This window comes from Teleopsis dalmanni, chromosome 2, assembly GCF_002237135.1.
Source record: "Teleopsis dalmanni isolate 2A chromosome 2, ASM223713v2, whole genome shotgun sequence".
NCBI classification, from domain to species: domain Eukaryota; kingdom Metazoa; phylum Arthropoda; class Insecta; order Diptera; family Diopsidae; genus Teleopsis; species Teleopsis dalmanni.
In genome coordinates, this window is record NC_051847.1 from 236,524,223 (window position 1) to 236,537,695 (window position 13,473).

The 13,473-nt window shown below is 28.1% G+C and overlaps 3 protein-coding genes across 3 annotated transcripts in view; 2 read left to right on the top strand and 1 right to left on the bottom strand.

Annotated features, from left to right (window-relative positions):
* The window catches only part of LOC119677030 (pre-mRNA cleavage complex 2 protein Pcf11-like), a 10,421-nt gene extending 3,634 nt beyond the window's left edge, over nucleotides 1–6,787 (bottom strand). The window contains exons 1-6 of the mRNA XM_038088299.1: nucleotides 6,637–6,787; nucleotides 4,688–4,979; nucleotides 1,628–1,753; nucleotides 1,389–1,565; nucleotides 947–1,321; nucleotides 45–882 (exon numbers count right to left, since the gene is read on the bottom strand). Coding sequence (XP_037944227.1) covers nucleotides 45–882; nucleotides 947–1,321; nucleotides 1,389–1,565; nucleotides 1,628–1,753; nucleotides 4,688–4,870 — 1,699 coding nt within the window. The 5' untranslated portion in view covers nucleotides 4,871–4,979; nucleotides 6,637–6,787. The remainder of the gene's footprint in view (nucleotides 1–44; nucleotides 883–946; nucleotides 1,322–1,388; nucleotides 1,566–1,627; nucleotides 1,754–4,687; nucleotides 4,980–6,636) is intronic.
* A 2,249-nt stretch (nucleotides 6,788–9,036) lies between these two features.
* LOC119680033 (alpha N-terminal protein methyltransferase 1-like) lies at nucleotides 9,037–9,981 on the top strand. The gene has a single exon (XM_038092651.1). The coding sequence runs from the start codon at nucleotides 9,140–9,142 to the stop codon at nucleotides 9,902–9,904; it is 765 nt and encodes a 254-aa protein (XP_037948579.1). The 5' UTR covers nucleotides 9,037–9,139; the 3' UTR covers nucleotides 9,905–9,981.
* Nucleotides 9,982–11,139: 1,158 nt separating this feature from the next.
* The window catches only part of LOC119677031 (cysteine--tRNA ligase, cytoplasmic-like), an 8,293-nt gene continuing 5,959 nt past the window's right edge, over nucleotides 11,140–13,473 (top strand). The window contains exons 1-5 of the mRNA XM_038088300.1: nucleotides 11,140–11,397; nucleotides 11,488–11,977; nucleotides 12,025–12,711; nucleotides 12,767–12,914; nucleotides 12,970–13,469. Of these exons, the coding sequence (XP_037944228.1) occupies nucleotides 11,216–11,397; nucleotides 11,488–11,977; nucleotides 12,025–12,711; nucleotides 12,767–12,914; nucleotides 12,970–13,469 (2,007 nt within the window). The 5' untranslated portion in view covers nucleotides 11,140–11,215. The remainder of the gene's footprint in view (nucleotides 11,398–11,487; nucleotides 11,978–12,024; nucleotides 12,712–12,766; nucleotides 12,915–12,969; nucleotides 13,470–13,473) is intronic.

Below are 13,473 nucleotides of genomic sequence, written 5' to 3' on the forward strand. Positions count from 1 at the left end.
TTTTATGTTCACCTATAGTTTCTATGCCAAATGTGACTCTTTTCAGGGGATAAAGTGTATTAAATGTGTAAAAATTGCTTTTATATTTTTACTTAATATATGTGAAGTTATACTTGTGTAGTAGTAGAGACTATTCTTACTTTTGTCTAAATCTTTAGCAGCATTACTTGATTTAATATCCTCCTTTTCTGTATGCCCAGCGTTACATTTAATGCGTTTATCATTATTTGAACGTAAATCAGTATCTTTAGTTAGTCCACTTATTGGACTAGGTGAACGATTTTTATTGGAATTACTACGACTTCTAGGATCCCGTTTCACCTCTTTACTCTTTGCTGGTGGGGAAGCTGGTGAAGATGATTTTCTTTTATGCGTTGAAGAATTAGAAGTTATATCAAATTCATCTTTATCACATTTTGCAATACGTTTGTCGCGACTACTAAAACCTCCATCTTTTCGACGGTCTGAGGAACTGCCACTTCCACTACTGGAAGATGAATTTTTGTCAGAACGTTTACGATCTTTGTCTCGACTAGAGGAACTTGAACTTTTGCTGGACGTACGACCTGAACGACTTGAGGAATGGCGAGTTGGTGACTTACTTTCAGAGCCGGAGCCGCCGCTACTAGTTCTTCGTGTTTTATGACTATCCTTACGGTATGATGAAGTTTTTTCTGTATTTTTAGAGTCTTCATTGTGATGCAAATAATTGCTTGGAGGTTGTATTTGTATACCTCTATTACCATGCTGTTGTAAGCCTTGTTGACCTTGTTGATTTTGTCTTGCCAAACGTGGATCACGATGACGTATGGTATTAATTAAAGCCGGATTCACTGGATGTACTTTTGGCTTGCCAATATTATTAATTCCAGTAGGATAAGTCTATTTGAATAAAATCATTTTATTAAATTGTTTATTGGAATAACATAGAATTGATTATTTCTACCTGAGCTGGTAAGTTATTTGAGCCGGGTATTAAATTTGGTCTAGAATGTCGATAAGTATTCTGGTAAATACTTGGTCTTATAGCTGGCGAGTGATGCGCCACTATATTTGGTGCAACCATATTATTTGGCATTATTTGTGGCATAACTGAGGGTGGAGCTAATATATGTGTATCAACTGGTGACAAAACATTCTCAGCTGTGCCCAACTGTTTTTCTTGTTCTTCTAAACGTTTTTTTGTTGCTTCAAGTTCTAATTCTAATTTTTGTTTTTTTAATTCAAGTAATTTTCTTGTTTTTGCATGTAAAATTTCTTCCATACTAGTATCAGTAGGTAATGCTTGTATAGTTTGATTAGGGGCAAGATTTACATTTACCTTAAAATATTTAATTAAATTAATATATATATATATATATTTCATTTAAATTCTATTATATATTTACCGTTTTTAAGAAATTCGGATTGACATGAATTGCTGGTTGCGAATGTTGTGCAGTTATTGGCCAGTTAACATCTAAACGTTTGACTTTGACATCTAATGTGTATAACTTCTGTGCAGAAAATACTTCATTCCACGTTTGACGCAATGCGTACATTCGTTCTCGTACCTTTTCATTCACCTTAAAAAAAATAACCTCTTAACACTCTTTATCTTATATATATTTATTACACTTTTACTTACTGTTTCGAATACCCCACAAAATATATTTACTATACATTGACTGAAGAGCTGGACATATGTGCTTTTCACATTTTTCACAATCGAATCAATTAGATACAGTATTGGCAACTTAATATCTGGTACTACCTGTATAAGAATTATGAAGATAAGGAAGATCATGTTGAGAACAATAACTAGGAAAATCTCGTGGTTAAAGTGTATTCAATACAAAAATGAGCACAATTTTTAATGGAATGATGTACTTAAAGATTATTATAAGACTCGTAATATGTGCTCGTAACAAATTTAACGAAAATTATGCGTTTAGCATCTTTACAAGCTGAAAACTATAAAATTATATTATGTGGAAAATGTACTTTGATGGTACTGAAAGAAGTCATTTCATATAATAAGATTGTAATATAGAAGTTTACTAGAGATTATAATACAATTTGCATTCAATAATTATGCTATATAAATATAGTAAAATATAACCTTGACTAATTTCTATACTTTTTCTTAGGAAATTTTGAGCTGCATGATTCCTAAAACTTGCATAATAAACCTTCCGTTTTTCAAAATGTTTATTTGATCTAATACTACACTGAAGTAAACTGTCCCTTATTTATTACTAATATATTAAAACAAAATCCATGTACCTACAGACATAATTAGGTTTACTCCCAACATATGCATTATCAGAGCAAATAAAACTGAGCGTTATTGTATAGCGTTTTAAACCGTATATGGCTTTATAGCATTCTAAATAATTGTTGGATAAAATTCCTATTTCTTAATATAAACACATTTATAACCATTTTGATTTTCAAAATGACTTTGGTAACGTTCATTATTAAATTGTATCTTTTAATTTTATTTTTTAACCGAACAGCTTAATATCTACGAGCTCTTTAAAAGTGATTACTTCACTTATAAGATATTTATAAATTATAATGTATATATTATTATTTTGTTTGTTGGGTTTTGTCGTCGAAATGTATGTATTCGTATTCGTATGTATTTACATAAATCCTGCATGTTTGTATATATGAATGTATGGTACCTATGTGTGTATATTTTTTTTCGTTTGCAATTTATTATAATTAGGTAATATGAAGTTGACTATTTTTTATGATTTATATATAGCAATAAGGCTATATGAGGTTAAGGAATTTTTTTAAGGAATTATATATGAGTATAGCGCATAAACAATATGGAATTGATTATTTTTTTTTTTTTGCCATATGTCAACGGGATTAAGTTTTATAAATATATATTTATTATAATTAAATTATATTTTTGAAAATTATATGATTAAATGATATAAAGGATTTTATAATATAAATATATAATATCTACTATATACTGACTATATATATATTATAGTAAGATGAAGAAAAAATGTGCATATTTATGGATGTTTAAAGGATATTACACTTTATTTTCATAGATATTTTTATCATAATTATAAGTTTGAGGAATTTTTAAAGGTATATTTATCATAATTGAATTATATCTTTGAATATGTACATATTGAAATCAGATTATTGCATTTATCGTAATTGCGCTTTTTTTTTGAAAACATATCATAATTCAATTATACAAAATTTATTTTTTTTTTTGAAAAAAATTTGTTATAATTAAAATTGAATTTGAGATTTTTTATGATATTGAAAGATATCTCTAGTATGAAGAATGAGCTAAGTGTATATAAATTTGTAGGGCTTAATTAATTAGATATTAAAAATGCGTATCTATGAACCGAAGGTATAAAGGGGGCAATAAAAACAGTAATTTAGAATTATTTTTATAATAATTATTTAATAATATACAGTCAGTTCTGAATTTTAATAACAATCTAATACTCATCTAGTTTTATTATTACTACCACTCCATCTAGACTTATTATCGTATTATTTTTAACAAAATCTTTAAGAAAAATCATATATAAAAATAACTTTAAAAACACTACTTATTATATTATAAAGTTTATTAAAAACCTTAAGTTGCAACTGTAGGTGGAAGCTACAATATATTATTAAAAAACTATTTATTTCAGTATAAAATTTGTGCAAACTTAAAATTATTAAAAGTTAAAGGTGTAAAATCAAATTAAAATAATTTCAAAGCTATTTTTCAAAGATTTATATATATATATATATAAATCATTTTAAGTTCTTTGGAAATGAATTATATTCTTTTCTAATACTCTTAATAACTTATGAATTAAGGTTGAATAAAATTAAACATTTATTACAAATTTAGAGTAAAATTTTTTGTTCCTCTAGCTAATAAATTTTTAAAAAAATATTTAAATAAAAACTGAATATCCAACATATACCTTTAGCTTAATATACTGATTTTTATACTATATTGATTTTTTCCTATTATTTATGTGGATATTAAATATTATTTGCTGTGCAGATATGGAATTCTTTGGAATTGGATTAAGGTGAAAATAAGACAACACACTACTACAATTTATTTTAGTAATTTGTATTTATTCAACATCATATTTTTCAAGAGAAATTAGGTTTAAATTTGTGAACGCCAAGAATGTTACTTACTGACTTTAAATTTGACATGAATGAGAGTATTATTTCTGTTCAACTTTTATTCAAATATATCAAATAGATTTTTAAGACGTGTTTTACCTTTGTTTATGTGCTTAAATAATCGTTATTTACATATATTTGATATTTTAACACATATTTTTATTTTATTAAAGTATTTTGTTAAGTCTTAAATCGATTCTTTACAAAATTTGAACGTTGATGTTTTGATCCTAAATAATACAATTAAGAGTGTATGAGAATCAACTCATCAGTTAAGAGAAATATCACCCAATTTGTGGTAAAAGAATATTATTTTTCAATTTAAACATTATTTGTACTTTAGTTTTTTTATTTTCTTAAAAATTTTTTTAAGTAACGTACTCAGTCACTTTTTTCTTTTTGATTTGTATATATCATCAGTCTTAGATCCGTTAATAAAATATATATTTATTACGGCGTTTAAATGTCTTTATAATATAAGTCTTACTTGTATAAAAATAGTATGAAATTCTTAAAAAATGTTAACCTTAGCAATATGATCTTCAACCACTCTGACAATTACTGAGGCATACTCAATGTTCTCTTCAGCTAACATAGTAAGCATGTTTATAAGTGGCTTGCTGTTGCACGTTAGATCCGATAAACTTGAGAGGTATTCCTCAGCAACTCGGTCTTCGTTCTCCTTATGCAGCTTACTGTTCATGTCCATTTTGAAAATTCAATAAATATTTTGATATGCAGATTTTCGGGATTTGTCAATATGAAGTGACGTTTCTCAATATTCGTTATTATACAATTGTAGTTTTGTATGAAGCATTCTGTAAGAATAATTTGTAAAAATGACAATTAACTCAATGATATTTAAATAAAATTTTTGTATTAAGAATTTAATTCAACATTTTACACAATTCATTGAAGCACAAACAGATTTCTGTTGACATATTATTTTTTTACTTTCTTTTACACTCTCACTCTCAAAATAGTAACCACCCCATCTTACACAACCAACTTATCCACATCCTAACCCATATATTCGTCATGTAATTCCTTTCGTTACCTCCATTACAGATCCCTGCGGGCTACACCAACAAGAAAACATAGCTAACTTTAATATAACCTTACAACCTACTGATATAAAAAGGAATATACCAACGAATCCTACAAAGTCAAAAACTCCATAATTTTGATATTACAAACGGTAAAAATTATTTTTTTGAAAACCATCCAGTCTCTGTTAGCAAAGCCCTATAAAGTCATTCAATGTTGGTATAGGATGAACGTGTGTCCGTAGCACGTTATAACTGACGTATAGATCAGCTTAACTTTTAATGGCGGATTGTATGTGTGATATCGCATATTCTGAGCAAGTCCATGGTAGCTGAACACTATGTCTAAAGCGTCATAAAGACAAATGACGCCCTAGACATAATGAACACTATGACACTGTAAAATAACTTGTTGAGACAAGTTTCGGTTGCTTAAGGACTATTATGTTAAGGACGTTAAAGATACTTAAAAGGGTTAAACCACTAACTCAACAATCTGCGTGCGATTTTATCGAAAAATTTTTAATTTTGATACAAAACAACGCATTTAATATTTGTTATAAAGCGATGAAATTTCAATAATTCAAATATTTGTTAAAATTAATCTAAGTAACTCATATAATATTAAATGCGTTCTTTATAGATTGTTGGTACTGAATTTATATTGACACATTTGATAAAATATGCATGTATATTAAAATGTGTAGGTGTTGATTTGAAAAATATGTGATTTATGTATGCAAAAAGGTTAATAGTATAGATATATAATATTTAGTTCTTAAATATTAAGATTTTGGTATTTTCGGAATATGCATTAAGAAATCCCCAATTCTTTATAAAAAATCAAACACAAACAACACATTTAAGCGTAATTATATCGATACATTGTTGTTGGTGTATGTTTTCCTTGACTCCACAAACAAAAACCATATATAAGTATAAGTGAACAAAAATATAATACACATTTATATGAAAAGACGAGGGGTTAGGAATTAACTACACAATCTCTGAACAATGATCATTGTATACGTGAAGTTATAAGTATTTTGCAAACTGTTTAACAATGTATATTTAGCAATATTGTTATCCAAGTTAAATTAGGATGATATTGTATTGTAAAAATATATATTCGTGTATATCATGAAACTGCATCAGTCCAGTTATTTTGGACTAATATTTGAGTTATATTTATGTATATATAATGTATTTCAGTAAAGTCATAAACACTCATTTATAATAAATTAATTTACATTTAAAACAATTGCTTAAACAAAAATAAAACAAAACAAAATCTATTTTTCACATATCCGCATAGCCATTAACGCATATTGTATACTAACACCATTAATTAACGAAAACACGTCAAACACATTTTGCGTATGAAAAATTTTTGCACTACTTTGTTTGAATCATTTAGTATTTCACTTACCCTTTCAACTTAAAAAGATATAAATAAATATTTTATATTCACAAATATTAAAAGAGATGTATTATTTTATTGTTAACGTGTCAATATTTTACAAACTTCACACTTCTCACGTAATACTTTCATCGTCTCTGAATTAATTCTGCTATATGAAAATGGCTACCACAATGCCGCAATATCGAATGTAATCGCAAGGTTGTATTTAAAAAAGTAAACAACTTTAAACTTAGATGCAACACATATATTTTAAACGTTTTTGATATCACAATAAATTCTACACAAAGTTTTGATTCATATTTGTCAACACTTGATAAGTAGTTTTAACGTACTGTATCATTATATTAATTTTTGATGCTTATATAGAATTTAAAATTTTTTCTTGTACTGTAAAATACTATATAAAAGAATTGGTTTACCCTATTATTTTAGAAATTGCATTTGTCGATAATGACCGTCAAGTGAATAATTTAGAAAATTCCTGTCTTTATGATCGCATATAAGTTCTGAGAATATTTGCCAAATTTTGACAACATATGCTATTTTTACTAATTAATTTTAGGAATTCTATACGCTATACCTCAATTCTAGGAATTTTATAAGTCAATACCTTTAAACATTTCGTAATTAAGTTAAGTGTTGTTTCTCGAACATTATGCAGGCCATCTATGTTGTTGTATAAAATTTTTTGATGTTTTGTATTTTGAGTAATTATTGAGAAAAATAAAAATTTATAAATATATAATAATAACATATATTTATGCTATTATAAATATGATGGATAAAAACAAGTATTTGTATATATTATAATTATTATTTGTATATATGGTATTATAACTATAAAGAGCAAAATGAAAATTAAATTTGTTTATAAATAATATATTATTATTGTGATTATTATATAAATATGTAGTCATATTTGGCGTACAATCAAAAATTGAAAAAAATGGCAATATTGATATACATAATATATAATTTGTTGGAAACAGTTTTTGTTTTATTTGTTTTTTGGTCGAAATATTTAAAGATTACATCTCTTAATATATTAGTATATATTTTTTTAAAATAAATATTCAATTTAACAAGTATATATAACGCTGAGAGTTCTCACGAGCATTAAATTCACGAAAACTGTTTTTAAAAAACAATATTTTGTTTTTATACAATATTTAATTTATTAACATATTAAATGTGAGAGTAATAACTTGTTGAAATAAATTTATAATATATAGATTAAGTGAAAATAGAAAAATTATCAGCTCAGATAGATAAGAAACACATGTTAAGAAACAAAAAACTTTGTATCCAGCAAATTTCACTTTTCTGTGAAATACTTTGTTGAATATGATAAGTCAAATTTCCAATGAGAAAACTAGTTCTAGTAGAAGGTAAAGATCTTCTAGAGGCCCTATCCTTCACTGAGAGAGAATGACAGCAGTAAGTAGGTAAGTAAAAGTCAATCATTATATTAAGAATATGGTTGGATATGTTAAAACATGTGTAAATAGACACACATTGTGGTTGTATCATATTTTTTCTAGCAAAAAGTGGTACATATATATTAAAGTGGTATGTATTTATTATCCTAACAGTAATCATCGTTCAAATAATACATGCCTTCAAAGTGTCAATGACAAAAAGAAGTTTTTTGTTTTTATAAGTTAATTAATCAATATTTAAAAACTTGAGAAAAATTAATAGCAAAAGTAATTAAAAGTTCAATTCACATACTATTTACTACACATATATCTTACAATATATATAAAAAATTGTTTAATATTAAACGTCCTTGTCATAAGCACATTAAGAAATAATGGATTATATTTTAATAATATTAACAAGGGTAATAGATCATACGTCTAACAAAAAAAAAAAGAAAAAATGTTTTATATAATAATAAGCGTTACACTCGCATCATTTCATAGAAGCAGGTTGTAAGTCATAAAATGAACACTCATATATTTATTGTGCAGAAAAATCAAGCATGACGCTAACATGCCTGTGAAGTACAAATTGCATTTAGAATCGTTAACGAAGCTTAACGAATGTATGTTACACATATTTGATACATAATATATATATTATATTATATATTATGGTTTTTGTAGTTTACAAAATCACGAATTATTTGTGGCTACCTAGTAACAAAGTCATCGAAATTTACAAAGAGAGTCGTATTTATAAAAACATAACAATAAATTTTTATAGTTAATGTAACGAAAAATAAATTTATAGCTAAAATTTTCATATTCTATGCGTATATCTGCTACCGTAACCCATTTTTATTGTATATTAAACGAATTCTACATAACTGAATAAAACGCATGGCATCTCTGAATTTTGCTTGATTTGTACACCTCTGCAATGAATTAGAAAAATACAACATTGAGCTAATTGTCAAAAAATTTGATTTCATGTGTTTTTAAAGTTTACATTATTTTTTGTGTGTAAATAGTTATGGATACGTTTTAGGACCGTTTTTAGAATTTTCAATTACACAATCATAAAAATGGATACGGATATGGAGAGCATTCACACAGAAGTTGATGTAGAGTGTGACATATCTTCCAACTGTAGTTTGGACAAAGATTTTTACAAGAGAGCTCAACAGTATTGGTCAGAAGTTCCGGCGACAGTAAATGGAATGTTGGGAGGAATGGGCTATATAAGCGCAATTGATATACAAAGCTCTGGTAATTTTCTTAGAGACTTAAAAACGTTAGGCACCAAATACGCTTTAGATTGCGGTGCTGGTATAGGACGTGTAACAAAAAATTTATTGATGCCTCGATTTGATGTGGTAGATCTTGTTGAACAAGATAGCGCATTTGCTACCAAAGCGAAGGAGTATTGCACAATGGATTCGGGAAACACTTTAGGTTTTCCTAATCGGCTTGGAACTATATACAATGTTGGCTTGCAAATGTTTACTCCAGATTGTAACAAATACGATCTAATATGGAGTCAGTGGGTACTTGGGCATCTAACCGATGAAGATTTGTTAACTTTTTTTCAGCGTGTTCGGATTGGATTAGCTAAAGGAGGTTATTTTGTAATCAAAGAAAACGTAACATCTACTAAAGAAGTAGAAAAAGACGAACAAGACTCATCTGTAACACGTCCCTTAAAAGTATACGAAGACACACTGCGTTTAGCAGAATTTCGGATACTGCGCATAACGAGACAACAAAGTTTTCCAAAAGGCTTGTATCCAGTATATATGATTGCTTCACGACCTATTTCATATTTTGAGAAACCTCAAAATATACACTGACGTTTTATTAAATAGTTTTGACAAATGTAAAAAAATGTAACTAGTCTTGAATAAGAATTAAACATGTTGGCTTAAAATTTTTATCTTTAATTTATTTTAAGTTTTTTGTTCGTCTTCACATATCGTACACGACATACCTCTGATAAAAAATTTTACTAGCATTTCCATATTTAGGTAGAATTTAAGTAGCTGCTGTCTGGTAATTATATTAATTTTGTGCACAATAAGAATCATTTAATCAGTTTTAGAGAAGTGTGCGCATATCAAAGCTAAATCAATTTATGTTAATCAAATTAGTATTAGGTCGTTTCCATTGTCATAAGTTGATTTATGTATGTGAAAGACCTTTTATGTGTCAGAAAGTTATTTTATTTGTTAACAAATAAATTGTTAGCAGAAAATTTTTAGTCTTGTATAGTTAGTTAAAATTAATTAATTTATTATGAAGAAAATGCAAAAAATTTTGTGTATAATATATATTTATAAAAATAATTTTTTAAAATTGTTGTTTTTTGGCTTTTGTGTTTTTTGTTTATTAAGATTATATTTCGTGTGTCCAAAATTGATAATTTCCATTATTTATTGTTAATTTAGTTATACCATATTTCCCTTGCTTTCTTAATAAGTTACTTAAGTAACTTAAGGATTTTGTCGTTTTCATTCACATTTGTTACTTTTTGCGTGAGAAAGACTTCGCTTATCACACAAAAAATTAAATATGTAATTGATGTATTAACACATATATATATTCTTGATATATATATCATTTATATATATACCTCAATCACTTTATTTACAGCTCAGCTGTTTGTTTACATTTTACATACAAAGCATAAGACACATATTTCAAACTTTGTTAATATCCCTTGTGGGAAATTTATTCTTAAGGGTTCCATTCGACATTTTTCACCTTTAATGAGCTGATTTATTGATTATGAGTTCATTTATATGAAAACTTTAACAGCTACTAGTCGTTATAATAAAAAGAAATCTTGTACAGAAGAGTACGCTTTGCCGCTACCAAAATTAAACATATTCATGAGTACAAATTATTATAAAATAAATTTAACGCAAAAAAATTTAAGATTTTTTCAAATTTATTATTTCTATCGATTAGGAAGAGTTTATAAACGAATATAGTTGAATTAGTTTTAAATTAATTAGGTACGTTTTTCTTACTACTAAAGTGAAATTGCTAAATAGAACTCTTGTCATACGTCATCAATATCAAAAGCAGAGGTGAAGAACTTAGTATTCTATTCGTTGTTTAACTTATTCGTGGGACCGCGTTTGAATTTGGTCAGTTTAAAAATGTCTGCGAAACGATTACAGCCAAAGTGGCACAAACCTGCCTGTGTGGATCGTCCAAAATTGCGCTTGTTTAATAGTCTTACGCGACAAAAAGAGGACTTTATTCCATTGGATGGTAATAATGTGACGTGGTATAGCTGTGGTCCTACTGTGTATGACGCATCCCACATGGGGCATGCTAGGTAAAAACATACCAACTATATTTGCCACATCAAAGGCAATCATGATGAAATTATTATCTTATCTTGCAAGTGTGCATGTTCTTCTTTAAGGTCTTATATATCTTTTGATATATTGCGGCGTGTTCTTGCCGATTTTTTTGGTTACAATATTCATTATGTTATGAACATCACTGATATTGATGACAAAATAATAAAACGAGCACGACAAAATTATTTGTATGAGCGATATGTATTGTCAATGGAAACAAGCCCATTAGATAAGCTACTCTCTGACCAAAAAGAAGTGTTGTGTGCGTTTAAAGCAACATGTGCGCAAAACAACGATCCGGATAAGAAAATCATGTTAAATAAGATATTAGAACGCATGAATGATGCAATAACAATGCTTACAAATGCTGTTTCCAATGGTGACGAAATTGAATTAAAGAAAGCCCGCACTTCTTATTTAATTGAAGCCAGAGACCCTCTATCTGATTGGCTAGATCGGAAAGAAGGTTCACTAGTGACTGATAATGCAATTTTCGAATCTCTACCTAGATATTGGGAAGACCAGTTTCATAATGATATGAATGCTCTAAATGTATGTATATTTATTTAATTTTTTCATATATAATTGTATATTTTTAGATATTACCACCAGATGTCCTGACTCGGGTTTCCGAATATGTTCCCCAAATAATTACGTTCATTGAACGAATTATTGCTAACGGTTTAGGATACGCAATAAATGGTTCGGTTTATTTTGATGTTAATGGATTTGATAAAAGAGAAAAACATCACTATGCTAAATTAGTACCAGAAGCGTATGGCGATACAAAAATATTACAAGAAGGGGAAGGGGATTTATCAACTACAGAAGATCGTCTTTCAGAAAAAAGGTCTGTTAATGATTTTGCATTATGGAAAGCTAGTAAATCTGGTGAACCATGGTGGAATAGCCCTTGGGGAAAAGGTCGCCCTGGTTGGCACATTGAGTGTTCAGCAATGGCATCTGATATTTTTGGGCCTAAATTTGATATACACACTGGAGGAGTTGATTTAAAGTTTCCACATCATGATAACGAGTTAGCACAGTCGGAAGCAGCATTTGATGAAGAAGATTGGGTAAAGTATTTCCTTCATACGGGTCACTTAACCATCGCCGGTTGCAAAATGTCGAAATCTCTTAAAAATTTTGTAACAATTCAACAAGCTTTGCAAAAGCATTCTCCAAGTCAACTACGGCTTGCTTTTTTGTTGCACTCATGGAAAGATACGTTGGATTATTCAGACAACACAATGGATATGGCAGTTCAATATGAACGTTTTTTAAATGTGAGATCAATATAAATATTTTTTTCTGACACAAATATTATTATTTTTATTTTAGGAATTCTTCCTTAATGTAAAAGATCTTACTAGAAAACATACTAGTTCTGAAAATCCATGCAGTCTTTTTGATGCTTGGAGTAATGTTGAATCAGATTTACAAATTCAATTTAATAATATACAATCTAAAATATATGAGGCTTTGTGTGGTAGGTTTTTGATTAATAACACCAAACAATAATAACACTTAAGTTTAATATTTAGATAACATTGATACCCGTACAAGCCTGGATTTGATACGAGAACTTATATCTTCTTCTAATGTCTACATACGTGACAACAAGGAAAAGTTAAACAGTTTACTCCTAAGAAGAATAGCTGCTTATGTCACTGACCTTTTTAATATATTTGGCGTTATTAAAGGAAATCGTGGTGGTATTGGCTTTCCAATGAAAAGTTCAGGCGATGGAAATGTTGATATTGAATCGACTGTATTGCCTTATGTCAATGCAATAGCAGAATTTAGGAACCAAGTTCGCAAGCAAGCTAAAACAACTAAGTCTACTGAGATCCTAAAATTTTGTGATGAGCTACGTGATAATATTTTACCAAACTTGGGTGTTCGTTTAGAAGATAAAGATGATGATAAATACGCGGTAAAACTAGTAGATCGGGATACATTAGAAAAAGAACGCCAACTAAAACTTATAGCTTTAGCAGAACGTGAAGCTGAAAAAGATAGAAAAAAGCAAGCAGCTGCTGCTGCTT

Bases quoted from the DNA above. Each gene is read 5' to 3' on its own strand.
- LOC119680033 (XM_038092651.1), top strand. From the start codon at position 9,140: ATGGATACGGATATGGAGAGCATTCACACAGAAGTTGATGTAGAGTGT.